We start from the raw sequence: 25764 nt of genomic DNA, 5'->3' as shown, positions 1-25764 counted from the left end.
AGCAGATCGAACAGAAGTGCGCAAAATGCTCACCCTTAGTCGTCTTTCACAACATCCCCTTTTCAAAATCGGACAGAGTTTGTGATTCTCTGAAACAAGGTATTGATTATTTCATTGATTTCTCAAGTTCGAACGTGGCCCACGTGTCGCTGCATGCCGCCTCGAGGAACGCAGAAGAAGAAACGCACCGCGTGCTCCGTCAGCCGGCAGCATAGCTTTCCTCAGCTCCAGCGTTCGCTAGCATCTTTCACCGAGGTCTCCGGCTAAGCCCGAACATGAGCTCCCGTCGTCGGCTCTCTCGCGCAGACACGGAGGCCACGTCCTTCTTTGAAACGACCGCCGCCACCACCGTCGGAGACAGCCAGTTCGTGACCGACCGCACAATTAATGCCACGACCGCCATGACCACCCGCGGCTCGGCGACCAGCCGCACCGGGCTGGCCGACACCGCGTACGAGACCGGGACAGTGGCTGGCGAAACCACCGTGGCCGGGACCCTCTACTCGGACGACCTGTTCTACATAAGAGGCAAGCTTTAACGATATACAACTTGCCCTGTCCCGCCAGCCGCACCCCTTTTCACGGCAACAGCCCTCCCGCATGCCCTCCCGGCGTCGGAGGCGTCATGCGTAGCCTTGTAGGACAGAGGTAGATCCTGCACTGCTGCGGGCTTAGGCAAATGTTAGGTAGAGCTCGAGGGTTTTTACAGCTCTAAATGTGTAATCTCAGATCTCAAGTTTCGCGTCGTCGTTGCTGTCCTAGTCTTCACCGGATAGTCCGTATACAAAGAAAAAAAAAGATTGTTTCCTAAGCGGCTAGTTTCGCCTTGTTTTCATCTTTCAATCAAGGGTATCTTGGGCAACCTAATCAGAACTAGAGGCCGCAATCCGGCAGGGATGAACATCATTGGAACATATGACTACTGCGCCAGACGCCGGCAAAAATTACAGGATTGCACTTGTTTCCATGCCCCGCCGCGGTGGCTCAGTGGTTAGGGCGCTCGACTACTGATCCGGAGTTCCCGGGTTCGAACACTACCGCGGCGGCTGCGTTTTTATGGAGGAAAAACGCTAAGGCGCCTGTGTGCTGTGCGATGTCAGTGCACGTTAAAGATCCCCAGGTGGTCGAAATTATTCCGGAGCCTTCCACTACGGCACCTCTCTCTTCCTTTCTTCTTTCATTCCCTCCTTTACCCTTCCCTTACGGCGCGGTTCAGGTGTCCAACGATATATGAGACAGATACTGCGCCATTTCCTTTCCTCCCAAAAACCAATTATTATTATTATTATCACTTGTTTCCTTAAGAGCGCGAATGCGAAAGCCTTTCCCTTTCCTCATTCTCTTTTCATTTTTTATTTACACAACAGAGTATACAGCTCGTTCGGTCGAAACACCGTCGGCGTTATAGTAGTAGTAGTTATCGTCACCGCGCGTCAGAAATATTGCTTCTCTTACGGCGCGGTTCGGGTGTCCACCGAGATATGTGAGACAAGCGTCATTTCCTTTCCTTAAATTGTCCAACGGGCAAGGCGTCGGGCTCAACGGGCGATGGCGTTCGGTGGACCCCTTGGCAACGCTGCAACATGCTGTCGCGCCCCGCTCTTAAAGACGAAGCTTAAGCTTCCTCCAATTTATTTTATTTTCTGGAATGTTTGTTTTGTTTTTATAATATTTCTTCTAGGTTTTTGTTTATATATATTTTTCATTTCTGGTTTTATAATTCATATACGCTGCGTAAGAAATGTTGCTTAATCAAGTTTTACAATTTTTTTATTTACCACACAGCTTATGATTGACAGTTCGTGCGGTCAACTTCAGTCTACAGCTTTTATCTACAACTTCCGTACACGCCACTCATGAGCAAAGAGGCTTTTGCCTTGAAATAGCCCGGAGCAGACTGACAGCAGTTTTACACCATTGGCTGATTGCGGTCGCACCATGGCACGCAGCCAATGAAACGCCATTGCGGGAATTTTTTTTTCCGTAGCTTCCGCCATGGAATTTTCTTTTTATATGGCTTTGCCATGGCACAAAAAGCTGCCGGCAGCCGGCAATCAAACCTACCCCAATGAATCTCAGAATGCTACCTAAAGGCGGCACATTCCCAGGGGAAACAAATAATGACTTGTCATGTTTTCCTAAATAAAAAAATTAGTTCTGAAGAGTTTTTCTGCTCGTCACCTGACTACAGCGAGTCCATCAACTAACACTGCTGGAATCCTAACCGGACAGCTATTTTTCCGCTTGCCAACAGGGTAGCCACTCTCAATATGATTGCCTTCAGTCACGAATATGCCCTGTTTTTTTTCACCTAGTGCGGTCTTCGGTGTTTTATCACTTGCAGTTAAGTGGCATAGGCAGTGAGGTCATGAGTAATTGCGGTAAACATCTCGTTATCAGGGAAGCGATGTGCACTCGCCATGCTGAGAGGACATCCGCCTGTATTTTTCCGGCGACCTGGGCCTATCGCCGAACGCAGCCTGTACGGCACTTGGGTTGACGCTTCCAAGATGTTGGCATTCGACCGCCAAGAAATTCTACACACCCCTTATCAATGGAACGGCTTCAACTGGTTCCCAATTCCACAACAGAGCGGAACAAAACTTCAGCCCACTTTCATTTCCCCCAAGAGATGCCGATGTCGTCGTGGTTCCCCTGCTGCTAGGGTGCCCGGCTGATGACTAGAAGAACGCGGATTTCAGCCCTTCTTCGCCGGTCCCCTTTCGAATGAGAAAAAACGCTAGAGGTCCGTGTACTATGCGATTGCATTACGCGTCAAAGAGCCCCAGGTGGTTGAAATTGCCGGACAGTTCACCTACGGTGTTCTTCATAGGCTGATTCACTTTGGAACATTAGACCATAACGTTAAACTTTAACCCTAAGGGATGCCGAAGTTCCACGTCTTGGTTTTAAGATTCCCTTGCATGTAATGCTTGGAAAATGAACCTAAGGCCACACCTTCTGTGGTCGAAAAAATACCTCTTGGTATGGCGCTCTTTGACCAAAGTACCTTTGTCCCATAAAAATTAATCATCGCCATCATTGTATAGCAGCATTTTGGAACGATAAAGAAGCCGAAATCGCTAAGCCAAGCTTGAAAAGTCCGTGCGCAACTGGAACTGGATTGCCCGGAAACTGGTGATACAACGACAAGATTTATTATAACAAGTGGCTTAAGGGCTTTATATTGGAAACTCTGATTTACGGAGAGGCCACAGAACCGTAAATGTAGGTATCAGGTTTTTTCATCGAGAACGTTTTCTTCTATTTGCTTTTTTTTGTTCGGTATATGGGAACCTGTGTTGTTGTTGTAATGAGGCTTTTCTTTAATCACTTTGTACGGGCTTATATTTTTATGCAGTGCTATGGTAGGTAACCAAGGAATTATAGGCGCGGTGTAGAGCAAAAAATGACGAAATGGGGAACAATAAAAATCGCTGGGGGATCCGACATCTGCAACTACAATTCTGCGAGCGCTGTTCCATTTAGCGTGTCTAATTACTTTCAGTGGTTTTACTCTAATTAATGTTTTTTCTCTAAGCCCTCATTTCTCACACATTACAAAATTTTTCTTCAACATTACGGTGAATGGACGGCAGGCCCTAGTGTAGGGTAGTGGGGTGTGTAGGTAGCTGAAAGGTGTGCTTCTGGAGGCAGATGTCTTTCCATCAGTATCCTTGCTGTCGATTTCGCCGGGGCATTCCTGTTCTAGAGTAACTGTATAGTACATTATACAGTAACTCTATTCTTTTCTGCTGCTGCGTGCGCTTATTATTTGTCGAAGCCATGTGGAGGGTGAAGCTGCCTGGGTTGGTGGTTGGCGGCGCCTCTCTTGGGTAGAGGCGGGTGGGGCTTCTGGAAATTGGTGACCCCACTTTCTGAGGCTGCATACAGACAGACCACCCAACAACAAGTGTTTGTGATAGACAAGACAACTTACACTGGGGACTTCTGGGAAGACCGGCGATCAAGTCCCTGAATGTTCTGCAAAACCTTCTGGAAGTCACAGAGCCAAAAGACGGTAAGGCAGAAGACTTCCTAAAGCTAAGCTACCTCAGGCTTAGGACGTATCCGTACGGAGTACAAGATAATGCTGCAACCTGGTGCAAAGCCTTACGCAATAACCTATCCGAGGAGAGTACCTCTCCTAATACTGCCAAGTGTAAAACAAGAACTGGAACGCATGGAGAACCTCGGAATGATTGAAAAGATAGACCAAGCCACAGAATGGTAGTAGCAAGAAAGAGGGGTGGAGAGCTGAGAATCTGTGTCGACTACGGTAGTCTCAACAGCTGCATCCTCAGGGAAATAATTTTGATGCCTACTGTCGACGAGTGCCTGGTAAAACTCGCTAGAACCAAGTGGTTCAGCAAGTTAGACGCAAAAGCAGGCTACTGGCATGCTCCACTAGCACATGACTCGCAGAAGTACACTACCTTCCAAACGCCATTTGGAAGATATAAATTTCTGCGATTGCCTTTCGGCATAACGACGGCAACTGAATTCTTTCAGAGAGAGATGCTAAGAGTGCTGGAGGATCTGGAGGGTCAAGCCTATCTCCAGGATGACATAATCGTGTTCGGAAGAACGCAGGAACTACACGACTTGCACTTACAGAAAGTACTCCAACGGCTTCAAGATGCTGGTATAGCTCTGAACAAAGAGAAGTGAGAGTTCAGAAAACAAGAAATCGAGTTCTTGGGACGCATCTTCACCGCTGATGGCATACGGGCTGATCCAGAAAAAGTCAAAGCTCGCATTGAATTGCCACCACCCACTGATGTTACAGAAGTGAGGTCATACCTTGGAATGGTCAATCACCTTGGCAAGTTTCTTCCTAAGCTATCACAGTTGACGAAGCCGCTCCGGGATCTGCTACATCATGACGTCGACTGGTATTGGAGCAAGGCACAGCAAGATAGTTTTGATGCCATTAAAACAGCCATCACGACAAGACCAGTACTGGCCCTCTACCATCTCCACAGCCCGCTTACTGTGTCAGCTGACGCTTCTTCTTATGGCCTAGGAGCGGTACTCCTACGAGAGATGTCTGGACGACGCCTACCTGTCCCATATGTCTCCCGGTTCCTCTCCGAAACCGAACAGCTCTATGCACAGATTGAAAAAGAGGCCCTGGCAACCACGTGGGCCTGTGAGCATTTCCGTCCATATCTCCTTGGATTACGATTTCATGTAGAAACGGACCATAAGCCCTTGGTGCCGCTACTGTCATTGAAACGATTGGATGAACTCTCTCCACGCTTGCGAATGAGACTACTGGAGTATGACTACACAATCTCCCACACAACAGGCAAGAAGATCCACACAGCTGATGTCTTGTCACGCAGACCATTAGCCGACAGGGACTCCGGCCACCCAAGACGTCCTGATGCAGCATCCTAGAGTATGCAGTACTCGTGATGGAACTACTTTCGGCATCCGCCGACAAGCTTGAAATTATCAAGACAGCGCAGGACCAGGACCCCACGATAGCTAGAGTCAAAAGCTACTGTTCGACATACTGGCCTAAAGGAGTGCCACTGCCGTATTCGATACAGCAATTCATCTACGGAATCCAAGTTATTCACTCGAAAATGGGGAATACAGCACATCACCAGCAGCCCGTACTGTCCCCAAAGCAACGGAGCGGCCGAGAAAAACGTGCAAACTGCCAAACGGCTGCTCAGGAAATCGCCGAACATCAACAAAGCTCTGTTAGCTCACCGTGACACGCCAGCTCGCGAAGGCTACTCTCCGGCTGAGCTACTCATGGGGCGCCGAGAACCGACATGCCAACTGTGTCAACGGAGTTCAGACCGCGTTGGAACTCTCGCGCTTACCGGAAGAGAAGCCAGGTGTACAGGGCAAATCAACGCAATGAATACGACCGCCGGCGCAAGGTCTGTGAACGAGAACGACTGCTGCCGAGTACAGCAGTCCGCATTCTCCACGGCGCGGCTGCTAAAGGGACTGTGATTGCTCCGGCTCTCTCTCCGCGTTCTTATGTGGTACAAACCGTAAGCGGGATGACTCGTCGCACCAGCAGTCACTTCCAGTCTCTGCAACCACTACCAGGGACGGTCCCGACAAGAAGTGGACGCGTCGTGAAGCCTCCGAATCGCCTGGACCTGTAGCCCAAACGCCATTAAGAAGGAAGGGTGTGGGGAGCGGCAGGACTGACAGATGGTGCCACATGAGCGAGCAGCTGAAACGCGCAAGGGACTGAGACCGCGAGGGCACTCGACGACTGACACCGATACGCAGAAGACCTGCGTCCTGGTAGCTGCGATGAAAGAAACCCATTATATCGAAGCTTGCCTTGTCCTTACTGCTCGGATACGACAACGTGGATATTCTTGGATGCTGACTTTTCAGACCTGAAGCCGGCCCCAGTTTTTTAGTGTTTGAGGAGAGAGAGAGAAACTTTATTTGGTTCATTAAGGGTTCAGCGTTCCGTCTTGGTCTTCATCGCTGCATACTTTTGACCTTCAAAGCAGGGTTGGGCCCCTAGTCCAGGGCTCCACTGAGTTGCGCTGCTTCGCTTGCATGCGCACCATTGCCCTTTGGGCGGCGAGCTCGCAACTGGTGAGCCGGCTCTCCCATTGCTCCGCACTCGGGGTTTTGTGTTGGTGGAACGTGTAGTTTCGCTTACACTCCCAGGTTATATGGTAAAGCGTGGGGGTTGCCCCGCACCACGGACATGTGTTCCTATACTGTGTAGGATACATCTTGCTGAGTATATGTAGGTTAAAGAAGAAAATTCCCAAGCAGCGCAGGGCCGCCGCGGTGGCTCAGTGGTTATGGTACTCGGCTGACCCGAAAGACGCGGGTTTGATCCCGGCTACGACGGCCGAGTTTCGATGGAGGCGAAATTTAAAAGGCCCGTGTACTGTACGTGCGATGTCAGTGCACGCTAAAGAACCTCAGGTGGTCGAAATTTCCGGAGCCCTTCACTACGGCGTTCCTCATAGCCAGAGCGCTTTGGGACATAAAATCTCCATAATCAATAATCCAATCCCAAGTAGCACAATTAATCGGCCCTGTATTGTAAATGTATTGGCAAATGTTAGTCCAAGAAATGCTCGCAGTGAAACCATCGATTTGCAAAATTGAGCCCATTACATGTGCTGCTTGTGTTTTCAGAACTAGTCTTGAAGCGTTGCCTCTTGTCATTCCATTTCTTAATTTCACGAGATTGGCGCAGGCGCCGTCCGCAGTGCGCCAAGCAGGAGGTAGGCAGGTGGCAAAAAGTTGAGAGCGAAATCCCACGTTTTACATTCAGCAGCTAGAAGTGAGATGGAAAGCAAGAGAGACGGCAAGAGGCATGGAGTGTTGGCGCCAACACGTGGTGAGAGGGACGCTGCGGTCGCCAATCAGAGTCGAGGGGAGGCGAGAGCGGAGAGGGAGTATTGCTTGTCGCATTGAATTTGTCGATTTGATAGATTGCAGAGGCTGCGGCGAGTCGCTCGGCAAACTCCACAGCGAGCCGGGACGATTCTGCGGCCTGCTGCGGCCCGGTATGTAATGTACGACAAGAAAACTGTGCGGAAGCGGCATAGTGCGTAATGTGACGCGTGTTGTAGTACGTAAACAATGCGGCACCTACGCGCTCCGCTGTTCGATTTTCTTTTCATCGCGCCCTTACCTGGATGGTAAGAAAAAACGTTAGAGTCGTCTCAGAATGCATCACGGGCGACTCTAGCGTCTTCTTGTTACCGCCGAAGTTATAGCGTGATGACAGAAAAAAATGCAAACAGGGGAGGACTGGCATCAGCTCTTCGCATTTCTTTCCATCGTTTCTGTACGGGCCTATGTTAAGGATCGCGGTAATTAAGACCTGACTAAATTATAAACTTTTTTTTTGCTCTAGAATCACAGCTGGCACTGAAATATTCGAGTTATGTACTTGTAACCGATGCGGAAATTTTTATTCAGATGTAAGTGTAGTTGCTCTGTGAGCGCAATTTTGCTGACAAGAACGGAAAAAAGGAAGGAAAAATATTTAGGGATGTGCCAGCTTAGCAAAGCGGTTGGGGCCGTTTAAAGAAAATTGCCGAATAAATTACCCAAGAAAATTTACGGCAGGAATTTCAGTGCGATAGCACTGATACGATCGTCAGAGCCGAGCAAAAATGTTGCTCATGCATCTTGCGTCTTGGTTGTGCATCATGAATTTTTCTTCTGCATCACTCTTTGCTTTAGCGACTCTGACGCCACGCGATAAGAATTGGCCCGGGCCACCACAGAAGTTTGATCTTGGCCGATTTGGACCAAAATCGATGTCCAACCATAATTTACCCTGCCCGACACGATGATAACATGCAAATTCGTTTCAGCATCTGCCTTGCATGCGGGAGGTGCGGGGTTCGATCCCCAGTGCCACCGGGTACCCACCAGTGATACAATAAGTACAAGCTTTCCCTTGCTTGGTGCTCGGCTTCGTTAGGGTGAAATGCGTGAGAAATGGGTCTTTGACCCTACCTTCAGTATAAGGAAGCAACCTTGTGACATGCCGCTCTTTGGCCACAGATGCCCTTGCGCCATAAAAAGTTCATCATCATCGTTAACATTCAAATGTGGCCCAAGCGACCTCCGAAATTTGACCTTGGGTGATTTGGACTACAACCGATTTTCAAATATAATTGGACATGCCCGATACGATGAAGACATTCAATTTTGGCACAGGCCATTACCAAGATTTCGACTGGGCCACACACGATTTTTGACCTTGGTCAATTTGGGCGAAAATTCATTGGGCGAAAAATTTGGCCCCGGTCATTTCCAAAAAGTTTTCCGGGCCAACCAAAAATTTAGCGTTGGCATATTGGCGGCACTAAAATGAATGTCCGAATATAATTCAGCATGCCCGACACAATGGCGTCCTCAAAATGTGACCCGGGGTATTGTCAAAATTGGGCCGGGCACCTTTGATATCTTGCAGTGGCGATATGGACCAAAATGGACATCCGACCATAACTGACTGCGCCTGACACGATGGAGGGCTGCAGATTTGACCCGGGTTGTTTCCATGAATTTTGCCCAGGCCAGTCAAGAACCTGTTCACAGCGTTAACATTTGCGCCATCTCAGCCGTTGCCATTTAAGTCACCGCGCTTTCGCACGTCACACATCGGTTTAAGCGGAGTTAAACCTCGGCTAATTTGGCGAATGTATGATGTTACCCGATTGGTTTTCTACGGACGGCGGATACAGTTCCTGTGAGCCGAGGAATCGTTTTATAGGCCAGTTTTGGGAACAAGGTGAAACAGTCAGCCTTAATACCACCATGGGCCACTTTTGTGCAGAACCTCTACGGACTGTACATGTTTCTAAAAGTTTTAAGTTTTAAAGCAAAACCATTCCTTTTTCCACTTTTCTTTTCATTTGGACAAAAAAGCGCCATTTTCTTATTGTTCTCGAAAGCTAGGCATGTTAGTTCACTTCAACCGGTGCTAATTATAACGTTAGTGTTACACAGAGAATTTTTGGCAACAATAGCCTAGCTTGTTAGGGTTTATAATTATGGTAATAAAACTTAGTGACTAAGTCGACTCGAAGATATGTGAACACTGAAGTAGCATAGTGAAGATGGTTTATGGTTTATGAGGATTTAACGTCCCAAAGCGACTCAGACTATGAGTGACGCCTGTGGAAATACGGGGGGACAAAGCCTTTCGCCCCGCCCGCACTCCCACTCCGCGGATGCAGCGTTCCCGCTCGCTAACCGCGGATGGGGTTCGTGCTCGAGGGACAAAGGGAAGGGACGACACAGCGTTAACACTCATATGCTATTTATTACACTTGCAATTAATACACAGAGCGGGCCAGCTAGCTACAAAACATCAACGAGGCATTCCTCGGAAATAGAAGGCTACGTAAGAAGGACTTCCGACTTACCGGCTGGGGCAGGGGCGCGACTTCGGAGGTATCGGCGGCGAACGTTTGTATGCGCCGATAATGGCGGCCGGGTTCTCCCGTGCGCGCCGCATTCTTGAGGCAAAGCCTTTCCCTAGCATTTGCCGGGGAAGGCGACCAGAGCGCGCGTTTGCTGCGCTCGCTTCGCTGCCTGGAACCAGAAGTCCAGCGGCAAGGCACAACGGATCCCAGTGCGCCTGCCGTGGAAGGTGACGGGAGCGTCCGGCTCCAACCGCTCACGACGCTGGCCGGATCCCGAAGGGCCTCTCTCCGGTTCCGCAGAATTCCGCGTAACCTACGAGGTGGCGCTCCCGTCGCCGTTCCCTTTCCCCCATGAGGGAGACTTCCCTCCTCGCCCAGCCGGGGGCTGTCCGTCCCGACGGCCGACGATGAAGATGGGCCGCATCGAAACGGAGGGGGGAAACAGGTTCTCCACATCCCTCCCTCCTTAAATGTCGGCCTACGGTTGAACCCGTCCATGGATGCCATCGACGAAGGAGCCACGAGCGTTGCGATGATGACTGCAAGACAGCTCGTACAGGCAGGGTGCCGGGGTCATCCGATGAGCAGCAAGGTCACCGGGCACCCGTCCTTGTCCCGCGGCAGGCATCCAAAATTAGCGTGTCGGGAGGGTGTTGTTCGCGCCGACGCGCCTTTGTTGGAAGGTAGAGGGGCTAGCCCCCCTCTCGTAGCCGCTGCAAACTGCTCGCCGGAGACTCTGCAGCTCGATGACTCATGGCCGCAAGGCAGCAGGCAGAGACCCATACAATGGACAGCAGGCCGGGGCAGCTTCTCTTGAACTCTGCATATCGCTCCTAGGATCTCCAAAAGTTTGCATCAAAAACAATGGAGACCGCGTAAACTCACCATTTGGTAAAGTGCGGAGCAATGCAAGTGCCAAACAATCCTATCCGGCACCGCCCAAACGCTCGGTTCATTTGAACGTAGCTGGCTCACTTCGGACGAAGCACATTCGCGGTTCGCTTTCCGGCATGGTGATGTTAAGCTCACTTGAGCTGCGTTAGCGTCTCTGGTTCCGCGAAATTATAAATTCGCTTCACAGCCCAAAAAATAAGTTCGTTCGAACAAAGTCAGCTTTCTGTTGTTGAGCGAGACCTCTCGGCTCTAGCGAGGTTAAATATAAAACAAGCAAACCCGTTTGCGCGTGCTTGTGCCACGGTACGACTATGTCCTCCCAAAAGCGACAGGCAGCTCCCGAAGAGCCTTAGGCCTACTCGCTCTTACACTTCCGGGTGCCAACAAAGGGCCAAGGACAATAGCTAGAACACAACGCCACGAGGAGATACGTCTCTGCCAAGGTGACCCTAACGCGAACGGCGCCTACCGCTTCTCGCGGTGTCGCAGCGCCCCGGTGCTTTTCCTGTAATCACGACTGCAATCCAAAACAGCTGACTACGGCACCCGGCTCCCAGAGCCAAAGAGACAGAACAGAGAATATTTACAACTATGTACAAGAAAAATCGGGCCACCCTCCAGGCTTCCGCATTCACTCGCTTCTGGCTTGCTGTTCTCCGTGGACGTCTCGGTCTCGCTCTCCATGAGCGGACCTCGTAGGTTCACCTTCCACAGGTGTACCGATGAAGTGCTCATCAAAAGCGTAGCATGCACGGCAATCCTCCCATGCTGCTATTACGCTCATCTCGCTGTCAAGAAAGCATCTTCGCCTTGTTAGCAACTCCGAATTCGGTTCAGGCCTAACGCTGTTCCAAATCCGGGCGGGCATTCCACGAACCGAACTGACTGCCGTCCCTCGTCCCAAGAGCTTGCCACACGTTGGGACGCCACTGTGGAAATACGGGGGGACAAAGCCTTTCGCCCCGCCCGCACTCCCACTCCGCGGATGCAGCGTTCCCGCTCGCTAACCGCGGATGGGGTTCGTGCTCGAGGGACAAAGGGAAGGGACGACACAGCGTTAACACTCATATGCTATTTATTACACTTGCAATTAATACACAGAGCGGGCCAGCTAGCTACAAAACATCAACGAGGCATTCCTCGGAAATAGAAGGCTACGTAAGAAGGACTTCCGACTTACCGGCTGGGGCAGGGGCGCGACTTCGGAGGTATCGGCGGCGAACGTTTGTATGCGCCGATAATGGCGGCCGGGTTCTCCCGTGCGCGCCGCATTCTTGAGGCAAAGCCTTTCCCTAGCATTTGCCGGGGAAGGCGACCAGAGCGCGCGTTTGCTGCTCTCGCTTCGCTGCCTGGAACCAGAAGTCCAGCGGCAAGGCACAACGGATCCCCGTGCGCCTGCCGTGGAAGGTGACGGGAGCGTCCGGCTCCAACCGCTCACGACGCTGGCCGGATCCCGAAGGGCCTCTCTCCGGTTCCGCAGAATTCCGCGTAACCTACGAGGTGGCGCTCCCGTCGCCGTTCCCTTTCCCCCATGAGGGAGACTTCCCTCCTCGCCCAGCCGGGGGCTGTCCGTCCCGACGGCCGACGATGAAGATGGGCCGCATCGAAACGGAGGGGGGAAACAGGTTCTCCACACGCCGTAGTGAAGGGCTCCAGAAATTTCGACCAGCTAGGGTTCTCTAACGTTCACTGAAATCACACAGTAAACGGGCCTGTAGAATTTCGCCTCCATCGAAATTTGACCGCCGCGGCCAGGATCGAACCCGCGTCTTTTCGGGCCAGCAGCCGAGCGCCATAACCACTCAGCCACCTGTGGCGGCCCGATAGCATAGTGAAGGGAATTTTGCGAATTGCATTGCCATTGACATATACGCCAAATTGAGATAAGGTGAAGGAAATCCGCTATGTTTATCACTTAGAAAACCAAGCAGCATTAAAACACCAATAAGGTATACAGGGTTTCTAACCTAATACTTGCACATTTTTTTAAAATAGGCTTTCTGAGTTAGGAAGGCGCTTTTCTGTATAGCACTGTCAGTAGTGTAGGACATCCAAATGCAGTTAAGACGTGTTGACTAGAAACTGGTTAACTAATATTGCAGAGCTAGATTTTTAACCATTGCTGTTAGGCTTATTAATTATTGAGAAGCCTCCAGCAAACCGTAAGTTATATCCATATCAGTTTTTAGAATTTCGAAAACACGGTTACCCTCTGCGCTTTGGGCCAAGAAATGTTGGCTATTTGGACTAGTTACGTACACTGAAGAGGTTGCTTTGCCTGCAAGTTCCTCGCAAGCGCATGTGTTTTGGCGCGATGTAGCCAAAATGTGCTGGGCCACAGCATAGAAAAAAACCGCATTTTCGAAATTCTAACAACTGATATTACGGTGGGCTATGCGCCTGTTAGTAATTAAGGAGTCCACTAGTTATTCTTAAAAGGTTACCTACTCAATATAATTTAAGCAGCCTGCTAGTTAGCCCTTTCAGCTGTGTTCTGATGTACTAGAGCGCTGAAAATGCTATGGCAAGAAAGCGCTGTTTTAAGTCAAAAGCCTGTGTTTAGAAATTGTGAGAAGTCTTAGGTAGAACACCCTGTAAAAGGCCTACGCAAGTATTAAAGGCGAATACGGTTGTGTAGCATTAGTCATCAGCCGAAAGTGCATGCTGGGTGCGCTTGTAATACGACGCCGACCGCCTCCGCGAACTAAAGACTTTGCATGCTTCTGCATCGACCATCGTGACTGCTCAAGCTTACCTGGCATCTGGTTCAGACCTTCGCCGTTATGTCGTGTCGGGTGTCGACCCAGACGTCGCACCTAAACAACTAGTTTCTTCGTTTGGTTGTTCACGCATAAGGTGGTGGAAGCTCGCTACATGGGGAGGGGACTTACGTGTCTTGTCACTCTGTCACTCTGTCTTGTCACTCTGCTCCGACTAGCATCTCATTCTATGGGGGCATCTTGCTGCACCGACATTACAAACCTGGGATGGCTTACGTTTATCGTTGCTTTCGGCCAGGACATATGAGAACGTCTTGCCCGTATTCTGCAAACACCTCTAAGGGGGATTCTAATTCCCAGCAACATAGCTGCGGTCGTTGTCGCTAGGGCGATCACGATATTAAGGCGAAAGCCTTTAATGGCTCATGCTCGCGTCCGTCCGTCCGTTACGCTCTTGCGCCCATGGCCTCCGAGATCACCTCCGTGTTTGTAATCTGGGAGGCCATATTGCGCAATTGGTAGTTCACTGCGAATGTGCGAGGTGGCGCCACCAGCGCGCGCGTGGCGCCCGCGCCAGACGCCTCGCTGCTATCGACCGAGCCGGGTGCCGCTCGACCTCCCTCCTATAGCGCAACGCATATGTAGTAACAATTGTGTACTTAACATCTTAACCACAAATCTGTGACGCAAGCATCAAAACGCGCTAAAGACTCTCGCCTCACCGCAGTTTAAATAAACAAAGTTCCCCAAGGAATTTTTACTTCGAAAGACTGCCTAGTGAAGCGCCGCACAATAGAAAAACGGTGTAAACGTTCCAAGGGTGCTCGCCCGAATCCAAAGCCGAAATCGCCAAATGCTATCTTGACTACATCGAACCGCTTTGCACTACTGGCGCTTAGCGAAGAGGACAACCCCGCGCAACGTGATGTCAAAGAAGGTCTGACCGCCACGCAAACGTACAGTTAAGCGTTGCAGTGAGGCAACGACCTTTTGCTTAACCACCCCAAAAATCAGCTATAGAAGAGCAACATTGAAATGACATTGGCGATTTGAATAAAAGGCTTGTAGTTCTGCAGGAGGAGGTACAAAGTCTCCGCCAAAAACGTGCTTTACTTTCTCAATCGTCCAGTCACCGAACTATTCACCCATCTCCTGTGATGCAGTCAAATGCGCACACATCGCTTACCTCTTGTGCAACACCACAACCTGATCAGTTGACTTATGTACAGCTCCTCCACTTCATGGTGTGACAACTGCAGCAAGTGACAAATGTGTTGAAAGCTAACCTTGCTGGGTTTCCTAAATGTGATTCAACATTTAACACTCATCGATATGCATTACAATGGAACTGTCGCGGTTTCCAGAACAAGGCAGGCGAGATCTGTCATCGAATGCGTGTAGGTAAACTTCCTTCGTGGGCGTTACTTATCATCATCATCATCAACATCAGCCTGACTACACCCACTGCTGGGCAAAAGCCTCTCCCTTGTATCTCAAATTAACGCTGTGTTTTGCCAGCTGCACCCACCGTACGACTACAAATTTCCGAATCTCCTCCGCCCACCTAACTTCTGCCGCCCCCGGCCACACTTGTCTTCTTTTGGAATCCACTCTGTCACCCTTCGACTAAGATGTCATTAACCCCCGTTTGTTCCCTCACCCACTCTGCCCGCTTTTGATATTTTGATCTGGATTAGTTGTCACTACCTGCCCTAAGGATACTTATTCCTTTACCACGTCCAGCACTTCGTTTCCAAATGGGAACTGCTGTTCCCTTGCTAGACTGTTTAATATTGCTTTGGTTTTCTGAATGTTACTTTTTAGACCCACCATTCTGATCTGCCTGCCTAACTCAGCGATCATGATTGACAGATCAGCTCCTGAGTGACTCAGCAAAGCAATGTCATCAGCGAATCGCAAATTACTGAGGTATTCTTCATTAACTCTTATTCCCAACTGTTCCCAATTCAGACCTCGGAATACCTCGTGCAAACACGTGGTGAATGGAAATGGCGAAATCGTGTCTCCTTGCCTGACGCCCTACTTCATGGGGATTTTATTTTTGACTTTATGGAGGTCTGTGGTAGCCGTGCAGTTGCTATATATATCTTACGGTATTTTGACATGAGGCTCTTGCACACCCTGATTCCGCTATGCCTGTATGGCTGCTGAGGTTTTCTACTGAGTTCCACGTGATTCTTTTTTCGTGTTACATAAGTACGTACCATGGCAGAGCTCCTCACCTAAAGCTAGGATGAAGAGCTCACCTACGTAGCGCATACCCGGGATGCCTGATTTTGGTTGGCGGTGATGCCAATGGCCCACATCAGACTTGAAGTTACCCCTGCTCTAGTGCGCGGCGAAATGTAGTGCTAGGCACTTTTAATTAGGCGGAGGTCGCGCTTCTCAATTCCCCAGGCGCCGCAACCCACCGGTGGGATCATCCTCAGTCTCATCCTTCTTCTCGAGACGTAACATGGCGGTGTGGTGCACACCCTCTATCCTGGAACGGAGAAATAGATTTTTGGGGAAAGAATCATGTCCGTGCGGGGAAGGTGAATGAGCACAGCCAAAACTTCTGGCCAAATGTTGCACCAAGACGCTAGTGGAACTTCAGTCTGAGGGTAACAAGTGGCTACGTATACGGTGGCCTCTCCAGGCGTTTTGGAGGCAGTGCTACAAAGGATGTCTGGGTTAGTTAGGGAAGAGTAGGCAGTAAAACGAGAAAGCGCGGGCCTCTTGTTACACTCAGACTGAAGTTCCCCTGGTGTCTTTGTGCAAAAGTAAGCAAGGTGATGCGGCGGTGCTGATTCGCCTTCCCCGTACTGACGTGATTCGTGTGGCGTGCTATATATGTCTGTATACAGTGACAGAGCTCCTCACCTACAGCGTGGATGAATAGCTCATCTTCGCGGCGCATAACCGGGATGCCCTATTTTAGTTGGCGGAGATTTTAATGCACTGCGTCAGACTAAGGTTACCCCAGCCCTAGTGCGCGGAGAATAGAAGTGCTAGACACCTTTAATGAGGCAGAGCTTGTGCTTCTCAACTCCCCAGGCACCGCAAACTTCCGGTGGGATCATCTCTAGTCTCATTCTTCTTCTCCCGACCTAACATGGTGGTGTGGTGCACACCCTGTATCATGGGACCGAGAAATAGACGGTTGGGGCAGTGATCACCATCCCTTGCTTCTCGGTTTGGATCCTGGTTCCCAGCGTAGCCGTTAGCGCTGTTGCCATACAAAGAGTGGAACCTGCCAAGAACGGCACTCAAAGACTGCCTCATATCAGCTCCATCGGATCTGCAGGAAGCTTTGTGTGCGGCGCTTCAAAAAACCCGTTATTCATGTTGTGTGGAGGAAAGCAAACCACCTCCGGATCTGCACCTGCTTCGGCTCTAGTCAGCCCGTCGTCGGGCACAGCTGGCGATCCGTCGAGAAACCTTTGCGTCGCAACGCCATGACACAACACCGGCCAACTGCTGCGGCACGCCGACATCAAAAGTGCCTTTCTCGCCAGCGACAGCAGGACTGGTGCGCGTCTCTTGGATCATCGTCAACGACTGCATCGATATGGCGCACCTTTCGTCTTATGGAAATTGGCAAGCGTTCAAAAGACACCGCAAGTCCAGCATGTGTTGTTTCGGGACAGACGCCAAGTCAGTTCGCTTCAGAGATCGTCAGGGCTTTATAACCAGCTTTCGACCAACCACGAGCGCCATTCCTCTACCCGAATACTCTTCCTTCAGAAGCGGGCTGGCCTCTAAGCAAATGTGACCTTGAAGGTATAGAGAAGGAGTTCACCACGGCTGAGTTTCTTGCAGCCATAGATCAAACGAAACTGCGTTAAGTACCTTGGCCGGATGGACGTATATACCAGATTTTCAAAAGTATCAAAGGCCCGGCATTGGAGTGGTTACTTGAAGCCCTGAACACAATTTGGACATCTGGAGAGATTCCAACATCGCGGAAACATGCTGAAGTGGTCCCAATCTCTAAGCCTGGAAAAGATCCTAGTAGGTTAAGCAACATTAGCCCGACCGAGCTTACCCCCACTCTTTGTAAGCTCCTAGAACGAATGACAGCTACGCGGCTGTCATGGTGGCTGGAACGGTATGACTGGTACCACCCGACTCAGATTGGCATTCGCCCTCACTTGGGCACTGAGGATGGAGTGGTCCATCTATCAAGCATGGTGCTGTTTGGAAACAGATCTCGGAAAATCCTCACGCTTCTGACCACGGACGTTAACTAGGCGTATGACAACGTCAGTTAGTCAGGGATCTTAGCCGTTTACGTTGGCGGCATCTCTCTCCTCAAGTACGATACTCTATGGCTTCGTTCTTGGAAGACCGTTTCATCGCCATACGCATTGGAAAGGAACGTGTTGGCCCCTTCACTGTAAAGAGGGGTGTACCTATAGGATCCGTGCTGGCCCCCGATTTATTGAACATCGCCCTGATTCCTTTGGCATGACGACTGGCTACTATTCCGGATATCTTCTGTTGGATGTGTGCGGACGATGTAATGGTTTGGTCAGTACACACGGACCTTACCTTCCAAGAAGTGGCCCATCAGACCGCTCTGGACAAGACATCTCAGTGGTGCACCAAGATTGGCCTGGCGCTGTCGGTTGAAATGACAACCTTCATGGCTGCCACAAATCGATGGAGTAGACGCTGCTTTTTGCTCGCACCTACAGCTCTCCTTGAACGGCCCACTCCTTACTACAGCCTCGTCATTGCGGGTGCTAGGTGCCAAACCTGGACAGCTCTGGATCTGCAGCACCGTGAGCTGGATCTGCGCGACAGAAGGCCGCCAGTACGCTGCGCCTATTCCGCCGAATTGCCTAGAAAACAGTTTGTGTGTGTTTTTACATGGCTCGAACGTTAGACCACTCTGTTCTTTAGCCTCGGCTCGTTTATCAAGCACTGTTTATCAAGCACAGTCCTGCCCTTCAACTCGTCTCATTCGAAACTGGTCAAGAGGGGCATTTCGTCAACTTGCCTCAGGGCTTCGTTAGCCAAGTCCTGCCCTCATATGGTTAAGGCTAGCTTTGATGTACAGGTGGATCGCCTTCGGTCTGCCGGTTTTCCGCTGGCCCTCCTTCGGGGTGTTGCCGAGTCCCTGTTGAAGTCCTTCCACCCAAACTCAAAGCCTCGTGGGGCGGATGCCCAGGAGAGGCGGAAATATGAAGTAATTCCCTATGTTCACAGGGTCTCACACGGCCTGAAGAGGGGGGCCGGTAAATTCGGCGTAGAGGTCCTTTTTTCGGCACCTTGCAAACTGTCGCGTTTGTGCAATTTGGTTATACCAGATAGGCAAAAGAAGACTGAGTGTAGCACCAACCACAGGAACAAGTTTGTGCAATGCAGAGTGAATGTAATCTATCAGATTCCGCTGAGCTGTGGTAAGGTGTACATAGGGCAAACTGGCCGATGCATCAACATTAGATTATTAGAGCATGCCAATTCCTTAGCTGATTCTAGAGGGCAGCATCTGCCTAGCCATTGCAAGGACTGCAAGCATGACGATAAAGATTGCACTCCACTTTTCGGCAGCACTAAGATTATCGGACGCGCGAGGGATGAGAAAGGATGTGAAGTTATCGAAGCCTTGGAAATTGCGAGATTAGGGCCTGACAAATGTGGTAGCGAGGCTTCCATACACCTGTACCGAAAAGAGTTCGAGTTTCTTGGTTTGGCGGGATGATTATGGCCTTTGTCTTTGCTGTTGGTGCGCATGCGCTTTGTTGTCGAAGGAAGGAGGCGTTGGTGCAATAAACCAGTTGTTAGTCTGCACTTGTCTCGTGTGTTTCGGTGTTTCTTCTTTCTTGTCCCGTCCTTTTTGCGCAGTTATTCATTGTTTCGATAATGACAGTTCCAACGCCTTACCCTTAAGCATTAGGACCGAATAGAAACAGTCAACGGAGAGGCCATGCGAGCTAGATCTGGCCTTTCTTGCTTGACCCCTATTCACACAATGCACGCGGAAGCCCAACCGAGTGTCATTGACGAGCTCGTGGAGCAACGCCGTAATGTGCGCAACCTGAAAGTATCAGCAACCACTGCGGCATCTGCCCTAGCAAATTACTTGGACCCCACTCACCCGCTTCTTCACGCAACACTTTTGGAACCTCATACTTGACAGCATCATCATGTCACCGACAACTGACCCCTACATGTCATTCGCAATGCCAATCGTTCAGTCAGAGAAAGAGCCCCCTTTCCAACCTTACTCCATAGGCGTACTTCAAGCTTACGTGGACGCAAGCACAAAAGATTCTATATGCCGCACCAGTCTTTTCTGTCCCGTTCTGCATAACGCCCACAGACATGTTCCTACATCACAGATGTGCCGCTTCCCTCTGTGACAGCAGAGCTCAGTTCATTCGTGACGGCTGGTCGACTTTAAAGGACCAGCTCACTACTCCATCGAACTGCCTTCTTTATATACCTACTCACACAAGCAGTAGGGGCTTTACGGCGTGTGGCCTATCGCCTGGGCATTGTTGTCGATATATGCTCCAGCGTATAATTGTATCCATGCCTTGTGCGAGTTGTATGGGCTCGACGCATTACGCACTATCTTAGGGGAGCGGACAGTACGTCCAATCTACTGCAAGTGCCTACCCGCTTCATCTACTGAAATTATCCTCAGGAAACACCGTGCTGCCTAAAAAGAAATTTCTTCGCTGCTCCACGCGTGCTTTACTTCCATCGCGTTGATCCAACCTTTCGGGCAGTTTGACTCGCCGTGAGGAGGTGGCGTTGGGAATCCGGGTGGATGCTACGCTGAAGCCTGCGGTCAGGGCCTCCTGGACATCACAGACCCCACTTCTGAACCGCTCTTTTTGCCTTGCTCCCGCTTCTGCTACAGAGGCGACGTTACCTCAGTTTATGCTAATTACCATGAACTTCGGGAGCTACGCAAGCGACACCTCGGCATTCAGTTTACCACCCCAGCCGAACAGCGGACACTCAAATCTGGACCCATGGGCCCCAATGCCGGGCCTTATTCGAACTCATAGCCGACACCGGCCTGCACATGTACCTATAATTCTTATGTCGAGGTGCATATTTGGCTATTTAAAAAAGTTAAGGGCATGATATAAAGCATACAAAATAGCTGGGTTGGTAATATATTTACATACCAAAAGTAGTCCTGCTATCGATCCTTGCGTATCAGTCTGGAGCACACAGAGGAACATGATCTCGTTTAAAAAGCAAGGTTAAGCCATCCCAACCTTCTACCGTAACTAGGGGTGAGTGTCACAAACAGGTGGAGTGGCGATCACTCGGCTTACCTTTTGGCACCCGCGGCTATGTTCTGACCCCATTCTTGGTTTTCAAGCTCACTGTGACATGAATCACACTTGGTTACAATACTTGATATATTTGCGATCCGGAGAGATACACGTGGTGCGGGCGAAGTAGCCGCCGGATTCACTGCTCTTATTAACCCACTAAGGTATGGCTGCCTGGCAACTTGTAGTGATTGTACAATCAGCACAAAAGCGTTACTGCCAAAAAATGCCCACTGCCTTTAATGCCACGGAATGAAGCTTACAAAATTAATCCTTGCCCAGAGCACACGCAAAGAGCTTCTACGGCATCCATAAAAGTGTAGTCCGCACAGATCCACTGCTTTTCTAAACCCTGGCCAACCTTGGGTCAAGCATCCAGTCAGTCGAGGGTACAACTAAAGTAACAGAATTTGCCTTCTGCTGTTTTCCCTCCCGCACAATCAGGCTTGCACTGTGAAAAAACGATTAGAGTATCCTATAGAGATCGCGGATACTCTACCTTTAGTAAGTGAAGTATGCGAACAAACATGTCATAATTTATTTGAAATGCGGAGCTGTCAGTGAAAGCCAAGATGAGTCTTGTAGAAACAGTAATTGCACACTAAATAAGTGCATTTTGAACACTTGTTGCGGTCCTAGGCACACCATTCAGTTCTTCATGAACTCTTCTAAAATTAATTGGCATGAAATGTTGGCCACAAACAACGAAAACCGCCTCAGGCGGAAGTGTTGTTGCGTTACTTTCTGTAAATCGTTATGAAATGTGCGTTATGTTTTTAGATTTCGCAGAAACTATCATTTATTTTTTATGATTTAGCACCTGTTTTGTTTCAGGGATGCAATGTCGGCTATAATCGTATTTGACGACACAGCATCAGTAGCTGGTTTTACTCTTTTGCTTGTACACAGGCGTCCACAATTGGGTTCTTTTTTCCATCGTTTAGGACTGCGCCGAATAAACACAGACGGCAATATCGAAATTTATAAGCTATGTAACACCCATTGCGCCCCAGGAACTTGATTTGAAATTAAAATTTCAACCACGTGGCTTTACTTGACGATTTTACTTCCGACATTAAAGAGCGGATTGAAGCGAACAATGGTTTGGTTTGGTTTATGGGGTTTAACGTCCCAAAGAGACTGAGGCTAGAGTAACGCCGTAGAGAAGGGCTCCGGAAATTTCGACCACCTGGGGTTCTTTAACGTGCACTGATATCGCAAAGAACACGGGATTGTAGAATTTCACTTCCATCAAAATTCGACCGCCACGGCTGGTATCTAACCCGTGTCTTTCGGGTCAGTAGCCGAGCGCCGTAACCGCTGAGCCACCGAGGCGGGTCCCGAATGATCGTTTTCGAAAATATTTCTTCACATTGATGCAATGGAACCCGGTCGAAGGCGCTCCATTGCCGATCTGCAAGCTGTAGTTAGAAGCAGGATTAACCGAATACGTTCGTCTACTGTGCGAGAGCAGAACATCTTGAAAGACCCATGGTTGAAAGTGTTCTTTCGTACACGAATACGGGCTTTGTCATAGCTTAAGTGCAACTTCGGACACGAAAAGCAGTCGTTCATTTCTCTACCGGGCTCTGCTCTTCTAGCTCAGGCGTCACTTGAAGGCTGTGAAATTTTTCATGGTGTTTTTTTTGTTAGTTTCACTTTGCGGTCGAAAAAAAACTATGTGACCATTCGGTGTCCTGCTAATAAAATTCTGGTACTCGCTCTCGCTCGCAGTGTCCACAGAGGACGAAGGCAGCAACTGGAGGGCCTGCTGCCTCCGCCTGCTGTGCACTGTTCTACTGCTGCTGCTCCTGCTCTTCCTGGTCGTCACAAGTATCGTGGGAGGAGCGATGCTGGGGAAACGCGTCGGTAATGGCACCACCTTTGTGCCGGACCTCGGGATAGTGTCGGGACCGCCTGCGACCGTCCCCATCGAACCTGACACAACCACAAAAAGCGAACCCGATACCACAATAGACAGGACTTCCACAGAGAGCACTACTTCCGCTCCCGATGACGTCGAAACCACTACCGTAATCAGCAGTACCTCTACCGCTGTCACGACAACTACGGCAACAGACACGACACCGACGGCCACTAGCAGTCTGACTACGACCGCAACAACGACAACCAGTATGACCACCACATCGGCGGCTTCAGCTACTGCGACTACAGCGACCACAACAACCACCACGACCACTGCAACTATGACCACTTCGACAACCACGACTTCCACGACCCCCACAAGCACGACTGCTTCCACGACAACCACATCCACCACAATTATGACTACATCTACAACCACGACTACGACTTCCACGTCTACAACAACTACTACAACAACGACAACCACATCCACCACGACCTCCACCACAACAACCACCACTTCGACCACTACTACAACTACCAGCACCAGCACAACAACCACTACGACAACCACTACAACGACAACTACCACTAGCACCACTACCACCACGACTACTACATCCACAACTACAACTACGACCTCTACGACTACAACCACAACTACTACTAGTACTACGACTACCACAACTACCACGACAAGTACAACTACCACTACTACATCTACATCTACAACCACAACGACCACCACAACCACTACTACTACGACTACAACTACAACGACCACTACGACGACAACCACTACTACGACTACAACAACCACCACTACTACTACTACAACTACAACCACTACTACGACGACAACTACCACGACTACCACAACAACCACTACTACTACTACGTCTACAACTACCACTACCACCACAACGACAACAACAACCACGACTACTACAACGACCACCACAACCACCACTACTACTACGACTACAACTACAACCACCACGACTACTACAACCACAACTACGACAACCACTACAACGACTACTACGACTACAACAACCACCACGACCACTACGACTACAACCACTAGTACGACCACTACTACTACAACTACCACAACTACAACCACAACTACCACCACCACTACGACTACAACGACTACAACAACAACCACTACGACCACGACTACAACCACCACGACTACAACGACAACAACGACAACTACAACCACCACTACAACCACTACGACCACGACTACAACCACCACGACTACAACGACCACTACCACTACTACTACTACGACGACTACGACCACTACCACTACAACTACGACGACTACAACCACCACTACAACCACTACGACCACGACTACAACCACCACTACTACTACGACGACTACGACCACAACCACCACAACGACCACGACAACAACAACCACCACAACTACTACTACGACTACGACCACCACAACGACCACAACTACTACAACCACCACCACAACTACTACGACTACCACCACAACTACCACAACCACTACAACCACGACTACGACCACCACAACAACGACCACTACTACAACTACGACCACAACGACCACAACAACCACAACTACGACCACCACAACCACAACTACGACCACCACAACAACGACCACGACTACTACGACTACGACCACAACGACCACAACTACAACAACCACGACTACGACCACAACCACCACAACAACCACGACTACAACCACTACGACAACTACAACGACCACAACGACTACAACCACAACTTCCACCACGACCACCAAAAAACCACCGCCGAAGGGACCAAGACAAGTGAGTAGGAGCGATGGCTCTAAATCTGAGTTTTTACATTATACTCATTGTTGATTGTTTTTGCTAGCAAACGTAGCCAGTGGCAACGATAGCGTTTTTGATGCTGCGGCGAGCCATCAAATTCCACAAACCGGCCATAAAAAAATGACCGGTTAATTTTTATTTCAGCAGTGCTCTTATCAGGCCTGGTTTCTCGTGATTCTACATCATATTTTAACTAATGCTGAAAAATCGCTTATGATAGACGCACTTTTGAAGCTGTTTTTTCTGCACTCGTAAAGCATAGCTATTACACAGGCTGTTTGGGAGCTTGAACCGCGTTTTAATGGCACTTATAGCACCTGGCGGACAAACGAAGACTACTGTATGAAGTGATAGACTAGTCTATTCAAATTAATGCGGATGACATGGAACATGCACGTCATTTTTACCAGTTCAGCTAAACAGCAGGTACGCTCTTGCAATCGCTATCGTGCAAGCTCCATAAGATTCCCCCGTGAGCGAGGGGAGGCAAGTGGTGTGCCCGTATGTCACTATTTTTCTCAGGACCAGCAAGGTCCAGTCCATCGCTACGCTGTGAGCAGACATGAATAGGGAAGTTCAGGGGCCACTTAAACTATGCTTACTAAAAGCCCGCAGTCTGATGTTATTTGAGTCATATAGGAATATTATTTGATGGCATATTTTGGTGAGAGCAAAAAATTGTTTAGATCCGAGATATTGTGAAATAATACAATAAAAAAGAAACCACACATGCCGGTGAAATCTGAATCCACGACCTAAGCAAGTCGCGTAAGGCGCTATATCAACTGGCCAAGTTTCGCATTCGTTTTGCTTTGTCAAATCTGCTACGGTAGTGGCAGTCTGGCCTTGTAGTTGGAACGTGATGTTAAGAGGTGAACTAGTGAACGCTGGACACCCATGTTCAGGCTTCACATAACATGCATGTTTTTGAAAGTAGGTGTGAGAGCCGCCGCCGTAATTAAAGTTGATAGAGCACCGTACACGGCATGCGGAGGTTGCACGGTTCTAATCCAGGTGGCGGCAAGTTGTAGTTTCTGCTTGATTATAAGCTATCACAAACGAAGATAATTATCAATCAATCAATCAATCAAATTTATTCCGCAACAAAAAAGTTACGAGGAGGGCAGGTAAAAGCTGTGCGAAACAGCTTGAGAAGCCCTGACCCCCTAGCACACGGACAGCATAAAAAACTTGCGGCTAATGAAGTACACTTGGACAAAACAAATACACGAGTTAA

At 49.6% G+C, this 25764-nt stretch overlaps 1 protein-coding gene across 1 annotated transcript in view; it reads left to right on the top strand.

Annotated features, from left to right (window-relative positions):
• The first annotated feature begins 275 nt into the window (after positions 1 to 275).
• Positions 276 to 25764, top strand: part of LOC144103539 (uncharacterized) — a 46079-nt gene continuing 20590 nt past the window's right edge. Inside the window, exons 1-3 of the mRNA XM_077636234.1 lie at positions 276 to 528; positions 5027 to 5152; positions 22549 to 24503. Of these exons, the coding sequence (XP_077492360.1) occupies positions 276 to 528; positions 5027 to 5152; positions 22549 to 24503 (2334 nt within the window). The remainder of the gene's footprint in view (positions 529 to 5026; positions 5153 to 22548; positions 24504 to 25764) is intronic.

Source organism: Amblyomma americanum, chromosome 9 (genome assembly GCF_052857255.1).
Source record: "Amblyomma americanum isolate KBUSLIRL-KWMA chromosome 9, ASM5285725v1, whole genome shotgun sequence".
In the NCBI taxonomy this organism is placed as follows: domain Eukaryota; kingdom Metazoa; phylum Arthropoda; class Arachnida; order Ixodida; family Ixodidae; genus Amblyomma; species Amblyomma americanum.
The sequence above is the reverse complement of the archived record's forward strand: the minus strand, read 5'-3'. Positions and strand labels throughout refer to the sequence as shown.